Here is a 24,013-nt window from a genome sequence, read left to right as displayed (position 1 = left end):
GATTTCTAATGAAACTATAAAATATATTTTGACAATTGGATGCTGGACCTTTTACATTGTCTATAATTATAGTGTCATGATGCACTTAAATAGCAGAATGATAGACTGGTGCAGGGGTAGCGGGGAGAGTAAATTGGGAGGCTGGAATGGGAAATCCTTGAGCCTGTAGAATTGCATCATGAAAGATAAGTAATTTTTGAAAAGGCCAAAAAAAAAATGCTGGTTGAACTGTGAAAATTTGTTTTCTTTGTACTTGGTGTTATTCAAAGGTTAATTATTTATTTTTATTGGAAAGGCAGGTCTATAAAGAGGAGAGACAGAAAGATCCCCCATCCACTGGTTCACTCCCCAGGTGGCTGCAGTGGCCAGAACTGAACCAGTCTGGGAGCCAGGAGCTTCTTCCTGGTCTCAGCCAAGGCTTTGGGCCATCCTCTGCTTTCTCAGGCCATAAGCAGGGAGCTGGCTTGAAGTGAAACAGCCGGGACGCAAACCAGAGCCCATATGGGATGCCAGTGCTGGCAAGGGGAGGATTAGCTAATTGAGCCATCACACTAGGCCTAGTTCATGTTAAAGAGCTTTAAATAATAAGGACTTACAATTTGTATTTACATGTAATCAATGAATATGATCTGAAAGGTACCCCACTATATGAGAATTTGTTGGGTCTTTTTGGCCTGTGGTACAGAATAGAATGCTACCATTTGTAGCACTGGCCTCTCGTGTAGGTGCCCATTTGAGTCCTGGCTGCTCTACTTACTGTCCAGTTCCTTGCTAATGCACTTGGGAAAGCAATGAAAGATGATCCAATTGCTTGGGCCCCTGTATTGGTATGGGAAACCTGGAAGCCACTTCTGGATTTGGCTTTGGGCTGACATTGTCCCTGGCTATTGAGGCCAATTGGGGATGGATAGACCTCTCTTTGTCTCTCTCTGTAACCCTGCCTTTCAAATCATTCTTTTTTGCTTAATGGTCACTAAGGATCCTTTGTATGCTTTGAAAAGAGTGAATGGATCTCATTTGTTATGTGCAGAAATAAACCTGTATCATTTACTCAGACTTGTAAATTATGTTGTTTATTAAATGTCTTTCTTAATTATTTTAAAATTTTTTTAGTAATTGAAAGAAATGTTAATTACTATGGTTCTAAATTTATATATTTCTCTGTTTTTTGCTTGGTGTATTGTGATTTTTATTTGGTTAATCATATGTAAGATCGTTCTAGCAACTCAATCAATTGAATATAATCATGTAATAACCTGAAATTCATATTGATATTTAGTGTGTATTTGTTCTGCTACTGCCTTTTCTCCGTTAGAATTTGCTTCCTTTTTCTGTCCATGTACCATTGACAGTTCCATGCCCTTAAGTCTTAGGTAAATTCTCTCTCTTTTTTTGTAAGATTTATTTATATTTGTTGGAAAGGCAGATTTGCAGAGAGGAAAAGACAAAAAGATCTTCCATTTGCTGGTTCATTCCTCAAATGGCCATAAAGGCTTTAGCTGAGCTGATCCAAAGCCAGGATCCGGGGTTTCTTCCAGTTCTCTCGTGCTGCTTCACATTCCTCCTTCCCCCCCGTTATTTAATTGACGCTGACAGCCTCTGTTAATTGTTTTAGCTAGTCTATTTCATGAGATCACTGTAGTTCTTCTTGAGACTTTTGACCAATGATAGGGGTCTCAAACATGACTTCTCTCCTTTCTGGCTTTTTGAAGCTATGGTATCTACACTATATTGGTGGCTTAATAAGCTGAATAACATTGGATTTAAATGCAGTTATTCTAATGATTTAGGTTATTACCATCCCCAAAGAATGTACTATATAATAAGTATGTAATGAATTAGATAAAATTATATAGTACAGGACTGTTTTTATGTTTTTAGTCATGAAATTATATCCTAATTATATTAATGAGTTTACTTATAAACCATCTTCTCAAACTTGTTTTAGTCCCAGAAATCCTGGATAGAAAGCACTTTGACCAAGAGGGAATGTGTGTATATCATACCAAGTTCCAAGGATCCTCACAGGTAAGCCTACCTTTCTTCCTTCAAGAGTTTTCTAGAAATATAGTTATTTTTTATATTTATGTTACTATTTTTTCTTTAAAGATTTATTTATTCTTATTACAAAGTCAGATATACAGAGAGGAGGAGAGACAGAGGGAAAGATCTTCCATCTGGTGATTCACTCCCCAAGTGAGCGCAACGGCCGGTACTGTGCCGATCCAAAGCCGGGAACCAGGAACCTCTTCCAGGTCTCCCACACGGGTGCAGGGTCCCAAGGCTTTAGGCCGTCCTTGACTGCTTTCTCAGGCCACAAGCAGGGAGCTGGATGGGAAGCAGGACTGCCGGGATTAGAACCGGCGGCCATATGGGATCCCAGCGCGTTCAAGGCGAGGACTTCAGCTGCTAGGCCATGCCGCCGGGCCCTTATGTTACTATTTTTACATTTAATTTGTTAGAAGCAAAAATCATGAAGTGTATTTTTGGTTAAGTGCTGATTTTTGTAGTTGCTGCTAAGTTATTCTTTCAAGATCAGGAGGAAACAACATTAGCAATGTATTAGTATTCTGGACTTTTTCCAGAGATTCCTTTTATTTGTTTGAAAGGCAGAGAGAGATTAGGAAAGAGAGAGATGTGGAGAGAGAGATAGCCCAGTTGGTTCACTTCCCAAATTGTCTCCATGGCTGGGCCTGGTTCAGGTCGAAGCAAGAATTCAGGAATTCCATCCAGGTTTCCCACATTGGGTGGCTGGGTTTCAAGTACTTGAGCCATTTTCCACTGATTTGCCAGGCACATTAATAGGGAGCTGCATTGGAAACAAAGTATGCAAGAAATGGTACTCATATGGGATGTTGAAGACTGTGCCTCACCCCTCTGTCATGGTGACATAAACTGCTTCCTCAAAGTACTCCCCCATGTCACAGTTCACTGGAGTCATGCTAATGTATTACAAGACAGTTAGTACTGTCTTTTTCACTGATTTTTAGAACTTAGTATTTATGTATTGGTGATTTACTGAATACCCATTAGTGTGTTTCATGCTGAGGTGCATGTATGTGGACCTATTAGAGTTGTTTGCTAGTACCTAAACACAGATTAGCATTTATTGGAAGCCTAGCATCAAAGAGTAAGTGTGTTTCTGAGTTTTTAGTCTTTAAAATGCATTTTTGCTAATTTTTCCTCCTGATACTTACAAATAAAAAAAATCAAAGTTACAGACTAATCAGAGAGAAGTTTCATCAAGACCAAGTTATAGAACATCTCTATTCACAAGCACTTAGAAAAAAAACTACACATTTATGAGCTTTCTGAATCTTGTATTTCCTGTCAAACCATGATCTCTGCTGCTCTGAAACTTTTACTTTTTTTCCCTTTTTAAGGATTTATTCATTTGAAACAGTTATGGGGGGCGGGGAGAGAAAAAGAGATCAACAGAGATCCATCCACTGGTTTACTCGTAACCAAGATGGCTGCATTGGTTAACCCTGAGCCAGGAGCTTCTTGTGGATCTCCCACATGGGTGGCAGAGGCCCAAACACTTGAATCAACTTCTGCTTTTGACAGGTCCTAAGCAGGTAGCTCCATCATGATGGAAGCAGCCAGGATTCAAATCTCCCATGGCTTACTGCATTCCATGCCAGATGCTTTATCCTCTAACCATAATGCCAGCCCTGGGAGTCTCTTCCTAATGAGTGTTTCAGCTTTTTTCAGTTTATATATATATATATATATATATATATATATATATATATATATATATTTATGTGTGTGTGTGTGTATACACACATATACATATACATATATATATTTTTAGGAATCAGGAAAAATGATGCAAAGTCTTACATTATACATTTTTTTCAGTTTGTGTACATAACACAGATACATTTAGCCTTTGATTTGAATTAGAGTTACGGTATGAGAAGGAATCTTGAATTTTTATTGTGGTGAGTATTGGCATAATGCTGCCATAGAGATGATTGAGATGTACGCATACAGAACTAACATCAGATTCGAGACTGCCTTATGAGAATATTGTTTTAAAGTAAATAAATTCTTTCTTACTAAAATACATTTTTGTATGTATATTTTAATGTTTAACTATGTGTGTATTTTCTTTATTAGATTTTAAAACTTGGTTAAAATAAGCTCTTTATTAGAAAAACTGCTCTTCACAAATGTTTTAGGCAGTTTGTCTAGACATTATCAGTAGCAGAGTTTTGATAATTACTGTATTTTTATGTCATCAAATTGTACTTTGTTTTCTGTACTTTGTCACAACTAATTAGTTGCATTTAAATTTTAAAAAAATAATTTTTTAAAAATAGTTGCTTGTATAAATCAAGATGCACATGATCTCTGGTTTGTTCTAGAAAATTAAATGTTCTTTACCTTTTTGTGTCTTACAGATGCCTTCCAGGATGTCAGATTTGTCAGCAACTTGTCAGGTACATTTAATATAAATACAGTTCGTAAGTTTTGAAAAAATAAAGATCATCTGCTAGCAGTACTAGTTAGAATACAGTGCTGTCAAACTCCCACTTATCCCTGTCTCCTCCTCCCCCCACCCCTGCCTTTTTCTTTGTAAAGATTTATTTATTTAAAGTCAGAGTTACAGCGAGAGAGGGAGATCTTGGATCTGCTGGTTCACTCCCCAAACGGATGCAGTGGCCAGAGCTGGGCCAACTTTAGCCAGGAGCTGGTTATGTTTATTTTGGTGTGAGTACTTGGCCTTTTGAGGAGATGAGAAGAAAGACCAATTTAATTGTGGAGGTTGGCTTTGTGTGCTGGCCTCATTTCAATTAGTGTATCCCATATTTCCCTTTTTTTTAAAGATTTATTTATTTTTATTACAAGGTCAGATATATACAGAGATGAGAAGAGACAGAGAGAAAGATCTTCCCTCTGATGATTCACTCCCCAAGTCAGCTCAACGGCCTATACCACGCAGATTCGAAGCCGGGAACCAGGAACCTCTTCCAGGTCTCCCAAGTGGGTGCAGGGTCCCAAAGCTTTGGGCCGCCTCGACTGCTTTCCCAGGCCACAAGCAGGGAGCTGGTTGGGAAATAGAGCTGCCGGGATCTGTGCTGAAGTCGGGGGGTGTAGGACCTCCACATTTGCTTCGACGGACGCAGCCCCAGGAGGGCGACAGGGTCGGCTCGCTGTGGCACCTGCGCTCCGAGTGTAGAATTTTACACTATTACCTCTTAAATGTTTGGCAAAATTTACCAGGGTTAGCATGAGAGGTACTCATTGATAAGATTTACTAAGTAGTATGCTATGTGCATTGAAGTTTCTATCCGTTCCCATGTTGTGAACTGATTGTTGTGATCTAGTAAATTACCTTGAATGATTTATCCCTTGTATTCCTAGAATGAATTTCTCTTGAAATCTATTATTTTTGCTTTCCATATACTGCTGGATTCAGTTTGCTAATATTATGTGAATATTTCTGTGCTTACCCTAAACAGGAATACTAGCCTTGTGGTGGTAATTGTTTTGCTCTTGTAGCACTTTTCTTTTTTAAGCCATTAGGTTGCATCTCACATCATGAAATGAATTAGGAAATCTTCCCTATTTCTGTTTTCTGGCAGTGTGTAGAATTTTTTTTTTCTTGTTTCCTGTGGGAGGGATGGATGGGGCTGTGGTCAGCTCGGGGCAGCCAGGCTAGGAGGATCCGTGCTGAAGTCGGGGGGTGTAGGACCTCCACATTTGCTTCGACGGACGCAGCCCCGGGAGGGCGACAGGGTCGGCTCGCTGTGGCACCTGCGCTCCGAGTGTAGAATTTTACACTATTACCTCTTAAATGTTTGGCAAAATTTACCAGTGAAGGTATCTGGCCTTGAGTTTTTCTTTGTAGGAAGGTTAGTAATGGTTAATTGAATTTTTTTATTCAGTTTTTTCTATTTCCTCAATCTGGCTTTAGATTAGCTAGTTTTATTGGTCTCTTCGATGGTAAGTTTTTTATTTCATTGGTTTTTATTCCATTGTTTTTATCTTCTGTCTCATTGTATTTTGTTTTTTAAATTGATATTTTGAGAAAGAGAGCTTCAACCCTTTGGCTTACTCCTGACAAGCCGCAATGGTTGGAGTGGGCTGAAGCTAAGCTGGAAGCCAGAAATATATTAATGTTTTTTTCTTCTGTGGGTGTTGGGAACCTAGTAACTTGAGCAATTACTGTTGACCTCCGGCGTCTGCTTAGGGGGAAGCTAGGGTTAGAAGTTGTATGCAGAGCCCGGGTACTCTGTTGTGGAATGCACCACCAGACAGACACCCATCCTCATTGTGCTTTCTTTATTCTTTCTTTCGATTTACCTTGGGTAGATTTTGTTCTTTTAGTTTTAATGTGATTTATTTGAAAGGCAGAAAGAACTTCCATTCCCCAAATGCCCACAGCAGCCAGGGTTAGCTCAGATTAAAGTCAGGTGCTCAGAAATCTGTCTGGGTCTCCCGTGTAGACGATGGGGACCCAGCTACTTGCCATCACCTGCATCATTCCAGGGTATGTGTAGCAGAGAGCTAGAATCCAAAGTACAGCTAGAACTTGAAACCAGGTCTGATAATGGACACAGGGTTCCCAAGTAGTTTAACCACTGCACTTAATTCTTATCGCTGTTTTTAAAGTGTTTTAGGTAGAAGTTTAGATTATTACTCTTGAAGATCTTTTCTAATTTAAGCTTTACTACAAAATTTGTGCTGTTGTTATATTTCCTTTATAAAATATATAGCTATGTACATATAACTTTTCTAATAAACTGCTAAATTGTACCCTACATGATTTAATATTAATTTTATTCTAAATACTTTCTGGTTTTTTAACTTTCTTTGATCTATGAGTTGTAATTGCGTCCTCAAATACCCTAGAATTTCCCCAAGTATGCCATTATCTAACTTAATCTCGTTGTCTCAAATAATGTCAATTTCAGTTAATATTTTGTAAGCTCTTGAATAGAATCTTTACTCCCTTTAGTGGACTGTTCTGTAAGCATCTGTTTGATCACTTTGCTTGATAGTTTTGTTTGTATCTCTGGATTTTAATGTGACTGTTTTTTCCTTTTAAGCAATTTAAAGATGAGGTTCCATTGACTTTAGGCCTGATGGCGTTTGAAAGAGGCAGCTCTCTTTCTTATCTTTGGTCTGTGCAGAGTGTGACATCAGTACTTTGCTGCTTACAACATTTTTTTCAGTAGTATCCTAGAATGAATTTCTCCCGTTCGTTTGTTCTTTCAAAATTTGTATTATTATATCCAGAAAAACAATTCCAAGATTTTGCCCTCTTGTATATTTTTGTCTTATTTTTGTTTGTTTGTTTGTTTGTTTGTGGTGCGTGATGATTGTTGAAGTTATCAATACAGTGAAACCAAGCTGACAGGATGAGAGCAGATTGTTCATGGTAGATTTCTAGATCTTTGGATTGTCCAACAAATCTTAGGGCTGGTTGTTCCAGATTTGTTTACCTGTCTTTGAGATTCATAACAGTTTTCTTTTTATCTCTGCAATCATGAGTAATAATCAGATTCACCAATGTATTCATGCTTCATTATCTCAGAAAACATACAGTGTCTTTGAAGAATGACCCCCAAATAACTTGATTTTTATGTCTCTTTGCAGCCACTTTTATGCTCTTTAGAATGAAAAAAGATTTATTTTATTGTTTATTTATTTGAATGGTGGGGAGACAAGGTTTGAGATCAGGAAAGCAAATGTGTATGTTTCATCAGCTGGCTCATTGCCCTAGATTGAAGCAGGAACCAGGAACTCCATCTGGGACTCTTACATGGGTGGCAGGAGCCCAAGTACTTGGACCCTCTTCTGCTGCCTTCCCATGTGCATTAGCTACAGGGAGCTGGATCAAAAGTGAAGCAGCTGAAACCTAAGCCAGTGCTCTGATATGGGAAGTCTATGTTGCAGGCATTGATATAACCCACTCTGGAGGCCACAGTGCCAACCCTACCTTGATCAGACACTGACCTGATTGGAAGAGTTTGTCAGATTATTAATTGTACACCTCCTCTAGGTTCTTAGTTCCTAAATTGTGCTTTTAAATATAATGCATTGTCTCTTTTTGTCCCAGGCCTTATGCAATCACTAATCATTCATTACTGTGCAGATTAAATTGCCTTTTTCTGAGCTTTAGATACATGATATCAAATGTACTCTTTAGGGTCTTTCATCCCTGACTAAGAGTGAAATGTTTTGTTCTAATATGGAAGTTTCAGAGAGAGAGAGAGAGAGAGAGAAAGATCTTTCATCCAATAATTCACTCTTCAAATGGCTGCAACAGTTATGTAAGAGCTAGGTGGAAGCCAGGAGCCAGAAATTTCATCCTTGCCTCCCTCATTGAAGGAAGGGACCCAAGCTCGCTCATTTGTTTTCTTTCCCCTTCCTTCCTTCCTTCCTTCCTTTCTTCCTTCCTGCCTTCCTGCCTTCCTGCCTTCCTGCCTTCCTGCCTTCCTGCCTTCCTGCCTTCCTGCCTTCCTGCCTTCCTGCCTTCCTGCCTGCCTGCCTTCCTGCCTGCCTTCCTGCCTGCCTTCCTGCCTGCCTTCCTGCCTGCCTTCCTGCCTGCCTTCCTGCCTTCCTGCCTTCCTGCCTTCCTGCCTGACAGGAAGATTGTCCATCTGCTGATTCATTCTCCAAGGGGATGCAACAGCTGGAGCTGATCTAATCTGATCCAAAGGTCTTCTGTTTTCCCAGGCTATAAGCAGAGAGCTGGATGGGAAGTAGGGCCACTGGGATTATAACCAGTGCTCATATGGGCTCCTGGTGCAAGAACTTTAACCACTAGGCTATTGTGCTGGGCCCCTGAGACTCAAGTTCCTGGGCCGTCTTCTGCTGTCTTCCCAGGCATGTTAGTAGGGACTTCTGATTTGTCACTTTACTAGAGTCTGCTACATTACAGTATTGTCCTATTAGCATGATTGTTTTGAGATTCAGCCATATTGTATGTTAGTGGTTTGTTTATTTCTGTTGTTGAATATTATTCCTAGTTATAGCTATACCATATTTTGTAGATGCCCTATATTTCAGATGATAATGTTATGTACTGATATAATTACATTACTTTATAGTTTTCGGAAGATACTATTAACATCTTAAAATTTAAAAAACCATTTTCATATGCTTTGATGATTTATATTCAGTTTTTCAATGGATAATATTTTGAAAGGTCATTTTATAATTTTACTTTTTCCCTCTAGGTGTTTTTGTGGTCGCTTAGTCAAGCAACATGCTTGTTTTACTGCAAGTGTTGCCATGAAATACTCAGATGTGAAATTGGTTGATCACTTTAATCAGGCAACAGAGGAATGGTCTGTGGAAAAGCATACAGAACAGAGCCCAACAGATGCTTATGGAGTTATAAATTTTCAAGGGGGCTCTCATTCCTACAGAGCTAAGGTATTTCAGATATCCATTTATTTTACTAAATTCCTATTGTCTCAGTAATGCACAACAATATGTGTGGTGCCATGACAGAAAGAAATTGACAAGTTATCAGTTTACTATTTACCTTTTAGTATCAAGTTTTGGAAGTACTTGTAGTTCTCTGTTTTCTTATCATTTTAGGCAGTCTTCATGCTTCTCAATGTGTATTCATAGTTAAATAAGGTAAATTTATAAATTTGACTAATGGAGACTGAATATAAATAGAATAACACCATCTTAATACTAAAAAGTAGGAGTACTACTACTACTGCTACTGTATTTCTTACAGAATGAATTTTCCAACTTGAAAATCAATTGCTTATTCCAAGGACTGTAAATATGTTGAAAATAGTCTTCCTGAAAATTACTCTCAAATCATCTGAGTCAAGTAAAATCTTTTTCACATTATACAATGTTGCATTTTGAAATCGTCAAACATGATTGACTATTTTTTCCTTTTAAAATATCTTTTTAGTATGTGAGACTATCATATGACACAAAACCAGAAATCATTCTACAACTTCTGCTTAAAGAATGGCAAATGGAATTGCCAAAGCTTGTTATCTCTGTACATGGAGGTATGCAGAAATTTGAGTTGCATCCACGAATTAAGCAATTGCTTGGAAAGGGTCTTATTAAAGCTGCAGTTACAACCGGAGCCTGGATTTTAACTGGAGGAGTTAATACAGGTAATATGGTGACCTAACCAATTTTATTTAGTGTGTCTATAAAGTTTTTTTATACTATCAATTAAGCGTTCAAAGTAATAGCCAGTACAGATTTACTATTTGTGCATCCTTTCTTGGTACAAATGGTAAGTGTAAACCTGTTTGGTTGTTACCTGATCTTTAAGAATACAATATAACTCAGAGATTGGCACCAGATCCAGCTTCTTCATTGTTTTTCTGAATAAAGGTTTAGTGGAAAGCAGCCATATTTGTTTGTTATTGTTATGTATTTGTTACTTTTGTGCTATAGCAGCAGAAGAGATTGATAAATACTTTGCAAAGCCTGAAATATTTACTGCTTGAATTATTTTAAAAGGTTTTGCTGACCTTATTCATTGTGTTAATTCTTGTATTCTGAATACTGGCAAATTGAAAGAAGAAGCCAATCTGTTGCCTCAACGGTGGTAAAAAAGTAGTTGATCAAAAATCACGTTTCATGCCAGTTCCTCTGTATTACTTGTATAGGTTGAATATTAGGAGGGCAACTTAATTTTAATGTTTAAAGCAAACCATAGTTATTTGCTTAGATCTGCTTGTAAGCATCTCATGGATTATCAGCAAACTGTGCTTTTGAACACTGTTCAAATGTGTTACATATTCTTTGGGCCACCAATATTAACTCATTTGTGAAAATAGATGAGCTATTTGTCTCCCTGGAACTAATATGAAAGATATTCAAAGATTTTGTGAAAAAATGGGATTAGCAGGTAAAAATTTAAAATACAAGCTTTATTTTTCAACATAACCTCTATCAGATTCAACATACCTTGGTGTAGAATACCAGGTTTTTAATTCATACCTATGCAGTTTACGATATCAGTCCTGTTTTGTTTACATTAATTGTAGAAAAACTAGTGCCTTCAAAAAAAATTTCTTTTTTAAGAAAGGGAATGAAAAAGGATCCAAATCTGGACTGTGAGATAGATGCATAATTTCCTATCAAAATTCTGGCAGAATGGCTGTTGTTGAGAGGAATGAGCAGGAACATTTTGTTTGTATTAATTAGTCAGCTTTTTTGGGGACGCAGAGATAGAGAAGGAGAAACCAAAGTCTTCCATTTGCTGGTTCACCTTCTAAATGACCATAATGGCCAGCGGTGGGCCAGGCCAGAACCAGGAGCCTCAAATTGCATCTATGTCTCTCTTGTGGGAGCAGAGACCCAAGCCCTTAGACAGTCTTCTGTTGCTTTCCCAAGGGCATTATCGGGGAGCTGGATTGGAAGTGGAACCTGTGGGACTTGAGCTGGCACAAAATGGGATGCCAGCATTTTAGTTGATGGCTTAATTTACTGCAGTGCAATACTCACCCCATTAGTCACCTTTTCTATCACTAAAATGGAATAGCTGCTTATGATGGAATAAGTTTTGACTGTTAGTTTTGGGGGTTTGTGGTCTAAGATTAAGTTTGTTGGTAGGTTCAACTTCCTGGTATGGCTGAAAGGATGGCAGTGGCAATGCATGTGCAAAGGGGAAAAAAAATCACAAAACCAGCCAGGAAAGAGGAGTAGCCAGGCTCAATTCAGCTTTTTAACCAATCCTCTTGCTACAACTACCTTCCAAGGATACTCTTCCATGGCCCAAGGACCTCTGCAGGTCCTTCTGCCAACCCTCATGATTCAGTCATGTTTCTTCCATCCAGTTTATAACTTTGGTGTAAAGCATGAGTGTGAGTTTGTTAGCCAAATTATGTTCATGCCATAGAAATCAGAGCGGTTACAGGATTATTCTGGTAGAGCTTTCCCAGAATAAGGTAACTTTTGGTCCTCTAGAAAGTCAACCAGCAAAATCCCTTCAGCGTTTCCCCAAATGTTTCCATGGCGATACCAAGGTTTCTTTAAAGCATTGTCTCCGTAAGCATCAATTTTTTTCTAAAGCATCAAAGTTCCTTTTTTTTCATTCTCAAGCTTCACCATAAAACTCACGTTGCTGTGATAGTGTGTCTGAAACTGAAGTCTTATACTCTTTTTAGTAACTCATTATATCCTGTTTAAAAATGCTATCAAAAGTTAGTGCAAGAATGGAAGGGATACTGCTTTTTATCTGGTAAAGGCTAGCTTCATTTCTGAGATGATGAGGAGAGCAAGAAAAGGCACAGCATGTGCAGGAGAGAAAGTCAGTAATGTACTTAAAAAACAGTGAAAAGTCTCGGGGTCAATAACTTGAAGGGAATGAGCAAGGAGTGATTGAGGAGGCCAGAAGTTACTGGTGTATAGCAGGACCAACCAGGAGGTCATTATATAAGGCCTATGGATTAATATAAGCAATTTGATTTTCAGCTTAAATGAGAAGGGATTGTTTTTCAGCAGAGTTGGTAAGAGTGAAAATGACTTGGGCAATGCTTTGAAGATTGACAGTAAGCAGCAATGGCAGACATGGTAGTTGAAAAGACCAGTGAAGGTTCTATCTCTGTAATCAAATGAAGGGTGAAATCTATTGTCTTATTAAAAGTAAATGAATACATTGGATTGCTAGGATTGCTACAACAAAATACCAGACTGAGCGGCTTACAGTTTTATTTTCTCATGATTCTGGAGGCCAAGAGTTTAAGATTAAGGTATCGGTAGGCTTGTTTTGTTCTACATCCTCTTTCCTTGGCATGCGGCTGATTGCCTTCTTGCTGTGACATTTCTCTGTAGATATCACCTGGTGCCTTTTTTGTGTGTTAAAATTTCCTTTACAAGAATATCAGTCCTACCCTAAAAGCCTCATTTTAACTTAGTCATCTCAAAGGGCCCTATCTCCAAATACTTATATTTTGGGCTAAGATTTCATGAATTTTGAAGTACACAGTTCAGATCATTTGTATTATTCAGGTGAACAGTGATCTAAAAATACTATTAACTATAATTTTAGAAATAACCAATTCATTCATTTTAAATTTGTGTGTTTTGCGTAGCATGATGAAACATCATGTCGCATCATATTCTGTCCTTCATAGAATGTAAATCATCCTTTTGTGCAACATACCTACCTTGCTTACACTACTCATCCACTAGTCACTTCAGTGTTCACATCAGTTTCGATTTGTCAGGCTTCCACTATGGGTTTTGAGTGACATTGGTGGGGGATTATTGCATGTGTTCTTGGGAATTGTCTTTTCTCTCTTTCCCTTTAATTGGACAACTTTTATATTTTAAGTAGGGGTGTGTGTGTGTGTGTGTGTGTGTGTGTGTATTTCACTTATTGGACATACCTATTGAGCTGTAGTTGTTCTAAATAATACTTAAAACTGTAACAAAAAATGACAGTTGTCTATAGGAGAAATCTAAGAAAGGACTAAGATTAACATGCGTTTGCCCTTAGCCAGAAGACAGAAAAGCAATTAAGCTTAACATGCCAAAAGTTAATTTTACATGTTTAAGGCACTTGTATTGATTAGGTATTGGAGGGGTTATTTTTTTATTCTTATGTTGTTTCATGTGTATTCAAATTTGGCTATGGACTCAATGCCTTATAGCTTGGATGTATGAAGAAATGTGTCACAATTTGTCATTGTTAGATCTTACGCGTACAGGTTTTCTGAACCCAATAAAGATTTTCAAGCAAAATGACTAAATCTTTATCTGAACAGGTGTAGCAAAACATGTTGGTGATGCCCTTAAAGAACATGCTTCCAGATCATCTCGAAAAATTTGCACTATTGGAATAGCTCCATGGGGAGTGATTGAAAACAGAAATGATCTTGTTGGGAGAGATGTAAGAGTGATTTTGAAAATTTATTGTATTTGAATTTATATGTAAGCAAAATTATATCAAGAACCGAGTAAAAGTAAAAGTATTCATTCATAGTAATACCAGACTTTTAAAAATTTAAAAGTTTTTCTGTGGTTTTCTTTTGCTGCTCTTAAAAATGTGATAAACCTTCAACAATTGCTATTAAGTATAACATTAGTGCACAGATATTTTCTGTATCATGCCAGGCATAATTAAATTTTTAATGGCTTTGTGCATTAAGAATTAATTTTAGGGTCACTAAGAATAGGAATCAAATGGCAGTAATTTGAGTTAAACTCATATGAATTGGTTTATAAATATTTATCAATAGAATTGACTGTTAAAAAAACTACTTATTATCATTTTTCAAGTTATTTCAAATGCTAATTTTAAGGATTCTATTGAGTCAAAAAAGAAAGGTGACATTTCATTGGTTTTTCTCTATTTATATGTGCAGTTTTTTCTCCTTAATAACCTAAGAGCTTCTTTGCTTATTTACCTAAGTATTGTTTCCTCTTTCATGTGATGATTAAATACATAACTATGTAATAGAATCAAGATAACAATTGTGCAGTTCAGCCCCATTGTTGATTAATCCTCAGTTACTTAAAAAGTTGGGTTTCTTGATACATTCTTTGTAATTTATTTTAACATGTAAAAGAGTTTAACTCATCATTATAGATTCTTTGAAAATTTAGGTTGTATCATGCTATGGTTATTTAATCCTGTTCACTAACTCATGTTTATTATCATTTAGGTCGTTGCTCCTTATCAAACTTTACTGAACCCCCTGAGCAAACTCAATGTTCTGAATAATCTCCATTCCCACTTTATTTTGGTGGATGATGGCACTGTTGGAAAGTATGGGGCAGAAGTAAGACTGAGAAGAGAACTTGAAAAAACCATTAATCAACAAAGAATTCATGCTAGTAAGGGAATTCACCAATTATTATACCAATTACTTGGCATCTCTAGTAGGGTGTAGGGTGTTGTTTAAAGAGTTTTTCTCTTTACATAGCAAGATAACATATAAAACAATCAAAAATTGCTGATCTGAAGCCAAATGATAAGACCTAGGAAAATAGTCCTAGTTAGAGTAGATAAGAGTATCCGGGTATCAAGATGAAACCAGGGCCCAGCAGCATGGCCTAGCGGCTTAAGTCCTCGCGTTGAACGTGCCAGGATCCCATATGGGCGCTGGTTCTAATCCCGGCAGCCCCCACTTCCCATCTAGCTCTATGCTTGTGGCCTGGGAAAGCAGTCGAGGACGGCCCAAAGTTTTAGGATCCTGCACCCACGTGGGAGACCTGGAAACACGTTGCTGGCTCCTTGTTTTGGATCGACACAGCAACGGCCGTTGTGGTCACTTGGGGAGTAAATCATCAGGCGGAAGATCTTCCTCTCTGTCTCTCCTCCTCTCTGTATATCTGACTTTATAATAAAAATAAATAAATCTTTTTTTTTAAAAAAAGATGAAACCAAAGTGCATTAGAAATTGTGTTACTGGGCCCCGTGCAGAAGCCTAGTGGCTAAAATCCTTGCATTACAAATGCTGGGATCCCATACGGGCGCCAGTTCTAATCCTGGCAGCTCTGCTTCCCATCCAGCTCCCTGCTTGTGGCCTGGGAAAACAGTCAAGCACAGCCCAAAGCCTTGGGACTCTACACATACATGGGAGACCAAGAAGAATTTCCAGGCTCCTGGCTTGGCATTGGCTCAGCTCCGGCCATTACAGCCACTTGGGGTGTGAATCAATGAAAAATCTTCTTCTCTGTATATCTGACTTTCCATTTAAATCTTTTTTTAAAGGGACTTATTTTTTTTATAAAATTTGTGTTACTGTTGCAGCCCAAGAAATTTACATATAAGTATATTTTAAAAATAGTTACAGAGTAGAGACAGATCTGTCTGCTGGTTTGCTCCCCAGATAGGCTGTGAAGGCCAGAACTGAGTCAATCTGAAGGCAGAATCCTGGAGCCTTGTGCATAGTTCTGGGTCTCCCATATGGGTCAGGGACGGAAGGCCTGAGTCATCCTCTGCTGCCTCCCAGGTCGTAAGCAGGAAGCTGGATGAGAAGTGGAGTAGCTGGGACTAGGACTAGTGCCCATTTGAGATGATGGCACCTTGGACGTGCTTAGCCTACTACATCATGGCAGCAGCCTCTGAGTTCACAAATGTTTTTAAAATGAAATATATTCCAGTATAGGACTTTAACATCGAGATTGCATTACAAGGAGGAAAAAATTGTTTTGTTATTGAGTTAGAATTTTGTTTTTTAGTTTTTAGCCAAAGTGAATAGATTTTGCTTTGTGGCAGATGTGTCTTAGGAGATTCTGTTCTTGGAACTGACTTTTCTTTCCAACGATGGTTGGATTTTCTGGTTTAGTAATTCTATTTTATTTCAAATGTAAGAGATTTTATAACCTTAAGATATCAAGATATCTGTTGTGGTATAACAGATACAGCCTCCACCTGCCATCTTAGCCTACCTTTTGAGCACCTGTTTGAGTCCTGGCTGTTCCACTTCTGACCCAGCACCCTGCAAATGGCTTGTGAACAGACTGGAAGTTTACCCAAGTGCTTGGCTTCCTGCAATCCACATGGGAAACCCAGAAGAAGGGTTAGGCTTTTGGTTTCAATCTATCCCAGCCCTGAACATTGCTAACATCTTGGAAGTGAACTATTGGATAAAGGATGGATCTCCCTCCCCTGTCTCAATTCTTAATCTGTAATTCTGGCTTTCAAAAAAACAAAACATGAGGAAGGCAAATTGAATGACAGAGTCAGTTAGATTATGGTGGAACCAGAGCATTTGCTAAAAGTTAAGAACATTTTCAAATCCTAGCGTTAACATTTTTGTTTTTTCACTGCACTGTAGGTTATTTTAAAGTTGCTCTTCCCCACTGTACTTTTGTTGTTGTAACTAAGATAGAAACCTTGTTATTTTCTTGATTAGTCTGTTAATTCTGACTATAATTTGTGTAATGTCTCAGGTTAAGTTGCTGCTTTGGATACCCACATGCCATATTGGAGTTCCTGGGATCATGTCCCAGCACTCCACTTTGGATCCAACCTTTTGCTAAGTTGTCTGCAAGATAGCAAATTCTTGCCACTCATTTAGTAAGCATAGGTAGATTCTGGTTGCTGATTTCAGCCTTGCCTAGCCCTGGCTGTCATGGACAATGGAGCAGCAAACCCATGGGTAGAAGTTCAGTGTTTTTCTTTTTCTCTCTCTTTACCTTTCATATAAATAAGTAAATCATTAAAAAAATAAAAAAAGAGCTCAGTTGGCAAAAACAATACAGTAGTGTTTATGTGGCAGTGGATATATGTTGGGCTCTCATTTTGTCATTTAAAATTGATTTGATTGGTGACAGTTTATTCAGTTCTTCACTTATAGGAGACTAGTATCATGTTATGCTTGAAGTAAAGTGAAGCCAATATCATAAAAATTCTGTTTCGACTTTTATTTGAAAAGTTATTTTATCTGTTTTTAATTGAAGTTTTTTTTTTTTTTTTTTTTTTTTTTTTAAGGAATTTGCCAAGGTGTTCCTGTCGTGGCACTTGTATTTGAGGGTGGGCCAAATGTTATCCTTACTGTTTTAGAATACCTTCAGGAGAGCCCCCCTGTTCCAGTAGTTGTGTGTGAAGGAACAGGCAGAGCTGCAGATCTACTTGCATACATTCATAAGCAAACTGAGGAAGAAGGGTATGTGAATAATGAAATTTTAATATCTTTACTAAAGTGGCTGTGGTTTTAAATATTGGATTCCTTTTATTACTTATGAACATGAACATTTCAGTATTAGTATGATACGTGCTTAAAGCTTGAGAAACTAGCCTTGTATGTGACTATCTCATATACAGATTGAAAAGAATTAATACGTGGTACAACCGTCTTTTTAATAGATAATGTTTCACAGGATCCATCACATAATCAGAGGCATATGTCTTGATCTAGTAGTATAGAGACATGAAGTAAGAAGTAAAGTTACTTGCTACAGGGATTAGAGCACAGTATAATGTTTGTAAGGAGTAGATTAGAGAACCAAATTATCTACATCGCTACAGCTGCAGTGACATGTTTCATAATTGAGTAAAATTAAATTGTATTACATTTGGAATGATTATTGAAGTATGTGCATGGAAAAAAGGTGTAGAAAGTATATATATTTTAGTACTTTGTATATAAAGAAAAGGAAGAGCAAATAATTGTACAAATGAAGATTTAAGAACGCTGTACAAACTAGGGTCAGCGTTGTGGTGCAGTGTATTAAGCCACTGCCTGCAGTGCCAGTGTCCCATATAAATATATACTCAAGTCTTGGCTCTTCAACTTCCAGTCCACTTCCCTACTAATTTGCCTGGGAAGCAGAGGAAGAGGACCCAAATCCCTGGATCCCTGTATCAACAGGGGCCAAGTGAAGCTTCTGGCACCTGGCATTAGCCTGGAGCAGGCCTGGCCGTGATGGCTATTTGGGGAGTGAACCAGAAGATGGAAAATGTGTGTGTGTGTAGCTCTGTCTTTGAAATAAACGAAATCTTTTTGTGAAAAATTAGCAAACTAGTAGTGATTTCTGAAAATAGTTGAGATGAAACTGGCAGATAAAAGTTAGTGGGAAGGAGAGTTCCATAAGTCTTTGGATGTTTTGGTATTTTCTGTAAATACCAATGTATTTGTAAATGTATTACATGGTCTCAGAAAGAAAAATATGAATATGCTCAGTTAAAACTTTTGAAAACATTGCTTTATTTGCCATATAATATCTTAAAATTATCTTTATGAAGTAGTGTTCTAGTATTATAGCACATACTGTGTAAAAAAAATTCATGGAGCAATTAAAAAAAAAATTACTCCTATTTTGTTTCTCCCTAAGATTTATTGGGGAAATTTTATTATAGAATTATATATAGAAAATATATGTAGAATACAATATAGAATTATTTTCTGTCCAAAATTAAATATTTATTATTAGTATGGTATCAGTATTTCCAAAGGTTTTAAATGGATCCACCTATGTTTCATGTTGATCTTAAAAAATAGTAGAGAATGAAGTTAGTGAATGATTGTTTCTTATTCCAGGAATCTTCTTGATGCTGCAGAACCTGATATTATCTCAACCATCAAGAAAACATTTAACTTTGGTCAGAGTGAAGCGGTTCATTTATTTCAAACGCTGATGGAGTGCATGAAAAAAAAGGAGCTTGTAAGTAGATTTTAGAATACGCTTCTTTTTTTCAACACATTTTCTGAATTGATGAAATACTTTTGTTTTTAATTTGTGTTTTACATTTTAAAATCTTCTAAAACCATTTAAGAAGATATTTATTGGTCTTTTCAATTTAAAAGGTGTCATCAAAGGAAGACTGATTTTTGTATTTCAGATGACATGTTAACAAATTATGTTCAGGTCTAGAAAGAACTGTAAACGTTGTCAATGGCTGCTCTAAAAATTTTTCTTGAAAAAAATTCTAATCAGTTTTACTTTTTAGTTTTTAAGCCTGCTGAATGAAAGATTAGTGCTGCGTAGTTTTACTGATGAGGCTAAATTTTCCTGAATAAGGGCTTAAAACAGTTTGATGCCTAGGTAGATAGGTGATAGATACATGATATAAATAACATATGTGTTTTTCATTGCACCTTTTCTTCAGAGTTAGAGAGAAATCTTCCATCTGCTGTTTCACTCCTCAGTTGGCTGCACTGCTAGGGCTAGCCAGGCTAAAGCCAGAGGCCATCATCTTCTTCCACATCTCCCATGTGAGTGCAGGGGCCCAAATAGTCCATCTTCTGCTGCTTTCCCAAGCGATTAGCAGGGAACTGGATAGGAAGTCAGTGTGGTGTCCATATTGGATTACCAGCATTGCAGGCAGTGCTTAACTTGTTATGACACAACCTGTGGTTGCAAGTTTTTGTGCAGTACGTGTTGAAGAAATGATAAAATTTAACTCTGAAAAGTAATCTATAACTTTAACCATCAGTTACTTACCGTAGCAAGGGGTAAAATGTAGATCAGAAAAGAAAATATGGGGATAGGCTTTGTGGTGGAGCAGGTTAAGCCACAGCTTGTGATTCTATCATTTCATATCAGAGGGCCAGTTTGAATTCTGGCTGCCATGTTTCTGATCTGGCTTCCTGCTAATGTGCTGGAGTAGGCAGAGAACGGTTGTCCGAATATTTGAATCTCTAAAATCTGTGTGGTGGTGGAGAACAGGGTAGGATTCATGATTCCTGGCTTCAGCCTAGCTCAAACCTGGCTGTTGAAAACCTGTAGGGAGTAAATCAGCAGGTAGAGAATCTCTCCCTTTCTCTGTCACACTTCCTTTCAAGTTAATAAATGAATCTTTTTAAAAAGATTCAATATTATTATACTTGTATTTTATTTGATAAATGATATATTTTAACTTTCTGGTTTTCTTTAAAAATTTTTTTTTATTAAAATGAAGTTATTTCTGTCCCCTGCCCTGTAAGATACATGTGTTTTTCTTCAAGTGTAGTTTAAAATTGCTTTGTTTTATGCTCTTACTTTAAAATATGAAAGTATGATGTTGGAAATTACTTTTTATAGATCACTGTTTTCCACATTGGATCAGAGGAGCATCAAGATATAGATGTAGCAATACTTACTGCATTGCTGAAAGGTAAAGTTTTTAAAACTTCTTAACTTGTAATGTTTAATTTATGGCCTTTTCTATAGGCTATAAGTTTTAAATTTGGAGAAGTGCTTGGAAAGCGAGGTTTTCAATAATTTTTCTTTGTAAAAGTATGTTGATTTTCATTGGTGGCAAATTAGGTTTTTGTGTTTTTCTTGTAGAATTATTTATTTTGAAATGTTATAATAGGATTTATTCTTCCAGATTTGTTTAATTATCTTTTTTAGATTCTTAGCTGAAAAATGTTTGAAAGTCATAATGTATTAGGTGATAGAAATTAAAGATGGATTCTTCATCAGGCCCTTCCATTTTGAAGTGAAAATTTGAAAACTGTTAGTGTCTTACAGAGCTAAGGAATTGATTTACATACCATACTGAGTTTTTTTCCTTTCACTTTCTCAACAAAGGTGTTCATCTAAGGCAACAATTAATCGCCCATGTATCAGAAATTGTTTTAAAGAAATATGGAATGCTTTATGAATTTGCTTGTCATATTTTTGCAGAGGCCATGCTGCTCTGCTCTGTTGCTCCAATTTTTAGTTCCTGAAGAGAGTGCACATCAGGCATTTTTATAAAATGAAAGCAAATAATTTTTATTGGTTATCTTATTCTGTTCCTAGTATATCCATAAGAGGCAGAATTCCTTTTATTTTTTCATGTTTTAAATGAGGAAGTTAGGTACAGATATACTCAAGTGGAGAAATTACAAGGAGCTATTATTATAAATGAGTGAGAGAAAGATGAATTTATGTAAAAGACACCAGTGGAAGAACCCAAATCTTGGGAAAGTGGGAGAATAATCGCCATGACGGTAAATAAATAAAATAGATTTTTAGTAAGTCTTCCCTTCATCCTCCCCTCCCCCAATGGCATGTAGAGAAAGGGGTAGCCTCAGGTTCCTGCTGGATATTATAAGCTTTCTAAATTATATTTTAGGAGTAAGTGGCATTATTTGTAATAGTAGAACCTGCACAAAAGTGTTAACTGTTTACCATTTGGAGTGTTTGTTGAATCAGTTGTGATTTGCTTCTAAAAGGTATCAATATATGAGTGTGAGGCACATCTAAGTATGATGTGAGGAAAACTGAGGTATAACGTTAAGAGCAGGCTGCTGAACTCTTTGTGTAGGGTAATCTCATTTTTAGATAAATAAAGTATATGAATGAGCTTAGAGACACACAGAAAAGCACTTTAGAGTATGATTAAAATAGATCATGCTTCTGTATTTACTTTTATTTTTTCTTCATTTCTGGTTGTTTGCAGTGAATGCATTTGTCCCACATTTTACTTGGGAAGTGAAATTCCTTAACCTGGTGTTTTTCCTTCTGAATGGAGGCTTAGACCAATTATTAGTAAGGTGTGGTGGGGTGTTGTGTGTACGTTCATATTTTAGCTGAAATGAATTAGTTGATCTTGCCAAATCTCTCTTTTACTAGGTACTAATGCATCTGCATTTGACCAGCTTATCCTTACACTGGCATGGGACAGAGTTGACATTGCCAAAAATCATGTGTTTGTGTATGGACAGCAGTGGCTGGTAAGCAAATAACTTATATATACAATGTAAACTAAACAGTACAGTTGGTCTTTGTTCTGCATCCATTGATTAATCTGTTCTTGGATTGCATACTGATTGTTTTGTTTCCACTGTACTGAATGTATTGCTGACTTTACTATTCCTGTCTCCTAAATAACACATGAAAGCAACTATTTATTTACATAGTATTTACATGTATAAGATGAGTAATTAATTTACAAATGATTAAAAGTATTAGGAGAATATAGGCAGGCTATATGTAGATACTACACCATTTTACATGTGTGAATTTTGTTACCCAAAGAAATGTCCTGGAATGAGTACTTCCATGAATACTGAATGGTAATTATAGTGATAAATTATTTGCAGAAACTGTTCTAGCCAGATAAAGTTTCTGCTGAAAACACAAAATGGATTTGATTAAACATTTCCACAGTGTCCAGATTCATTTATGGTTTAATAAATTATATTTACCTCTTGATAAAAGCTTGCTTTTAAAAAAAAGATCTAGGTATCTGTTAAATGCCTGGACTTGACAGGATCCTTGAAGCTAACTTTTCCCCTGGATCTTTAGACCTGTTCCTTTGGTGCTCTTTCCCCTCCTACTCAGTGGGAGCAACTTCTTCACCCATGTGAGGCTTTGCTATCCTGTTTTACTCTTCAGTTTTTTTGTATATTCCAATCTACTTTCACCTGTTGTCTCCACATTCAATATATCTAATCTTTTTAAAAAATATTTTTATTTTTATGATTCATTATCTGATTTTAATATCATGATCCAAGCTATCATCACCTTTTTTTGTGTGTTATTGAACAGTAACATTCTCTTCAGTTTTACTACAGTGATTCTTCCTCTCCTTTTTCAGACAAAAGATGGATCACGTCAAGTTTACCCAGATCACAGTCTTTCAAGTAGCCTTTTTGGCCTTCTTGCTTTTCTTTGAGCTTCCCATGTTCTCAGCTCTGTCTGGAACACTCTTATCTAACTCTCCACCTGGTTATACTTCTGTATTTCATCTAATTGTCTCTTTTTTGATAACATCTCCATTTGCCAGCAATTTCTGTTCTCCTCCCCCCTTTTTTTTATCATTTTACTAACAGTTATCACCACTGAACAAATCATATAAGATAGCTATTTATTTATTACTTACCTTTGCATCAGTAAACAAATTTTATGAAAGTTGGAAAACTTTTGTTTACTGCTGTAATTGTAGCCTGGTATTTAGTAAGCAGTTGTTAAATTTTTGTTTAGATGTCTGAATCCATCAGAGGTTGGATAAATTAAATGTTCATTTGTGTCCTGGAATTTTTCCAGCCTCTGTAAAGAATGAATTAGATCTTTTCTGTCTACATAGTGAATGTAAGTTGCAAATTGCTGAAAAGTATATGTACTTTGATCTTAGTGGTAGTAAATTATCTTTATGAATGCATAAATGTGCATATCTGTGTGGTGATAATGAGATATTTAGAGAAAGGATTAGAAGAGAAAGTTTTATTTACTATTTGTAGTATCCATTTTTTTTTTTTTAAATAGTGCTATAATGGTAAAGAAATTGTGAAGTCATATCTCCTCTTGTACTGCAGAGAAATGGGTGCTTGTCACCTGTGGTAAAACACAAATCTAGAAACTAAACTTTTATTCCCTTATGATTTCAATTGAATTTTGAACTCAGATTTAAAGATTTGGAGGAAGCCTGTCTTCTGTAGGTGTTGAATTTTTATTTGTTTTAGAAGCAAAGAGAGGGAGGAAACCAGAGAGAGGACAAGTGCGCTTGTTTCCATCTGCTGGTTCATTGCACACAGCCCAGCTAGCTGGGAACTCGCTCTAGGTATGTGTATTGATGGCAGGAACCCAATTGCTTCAGCCGTTACTGCTTCCTCCCAGGGTCTGTGTTAGTAAGCTGCTGGAATCAGGATCTAGAGCCAGAAATTGAAGTCGAGCTTTCCACCATAGGATTTAG

General features: G+C 36.9%; 1 protein-coding gene and 1 non-coding gene across 4 annotated transcripts in view; one reads left to right on the top strand and one right to left on the bottom strand.

The window, feature by feature from the left end:
• Nucleotides 1-24,013, top strand: part of TRPM7 (transient receptor potential cation channel subfamily M member 7) — a 98,914-nt gene that overhangs the window by 19,471 nt on the left and 55,430 nt on the right. For all 3 annotated transcript variants that reach the window (XR_005882578.1, XM_040968814.1, XM_040968815.1), the window contains exons 2-11: nt 1,949-2,028; nt 4,410-4,448; nt 9,198-9,396; nt 9,899-10,112; nt 13,722-13,846; nt 14,622-14,793; nt 17,399-17,573; nt 18,948-19,071; nt 20,431-20,503; nt 21,952-22,052. Coding sequence is in view for 2 of the 3 variants with exons in the window: in XM_040968814.1 (XP_040824748.1) it covers nt 1,949-2,028; nt 4,410-4,448; nt 9,198-9,396; nt 9,899-10,112; nt 13,722-13,846; nt 14,622-14,793; nt 17,399-17,573; nt 18,948-19,071; nt 20,431-20,503; nt 21,952-22,052 (1,302 nt within the window). In the remaining variant the exon portion in view is untranslated. The remainder of the gene's footprint in view (nt 1-1,948; nt 2,029-4,409; nt 4,449-9,197; nt 9,397-9,898; nt 10,113-13,721; nt 13,847-14,621; nt 14,794-17,398; nt 17,574-18,947; nt 19,072-20,430; nt 20,504-21,951; nt 22,053-24,013) is intronic.
• Nucleotides 20,974-21,079, bottom strand: LOC121149572. The gene has a single exon (XR_005882722.1). It is a non-coding gene; the product is annotated as a U6 spliceosomal RNA (small nuclear RNA).

The sequence above is a fragment of the Ochotona curzoniae genome, unplaced genomic scaffold (assembly GCF_017591425.1).
Source record: "Ochotona curzoniae isolate NIBS_2020 unplaced genomic scaffold, NIBS_Ocur_1.0 scaffold_4701, whole genome shotgun sequence".
NCBI classification, from domain to species: Eukaryota; Metazoa; Chordata; class Mammalia; order Lagomorpha; family Ochotonidae; genus Ochotona; species Ochotona curzoniae.
This window is presented reverse-complemented; position numbering and strand designations above follow the sequence as displayed.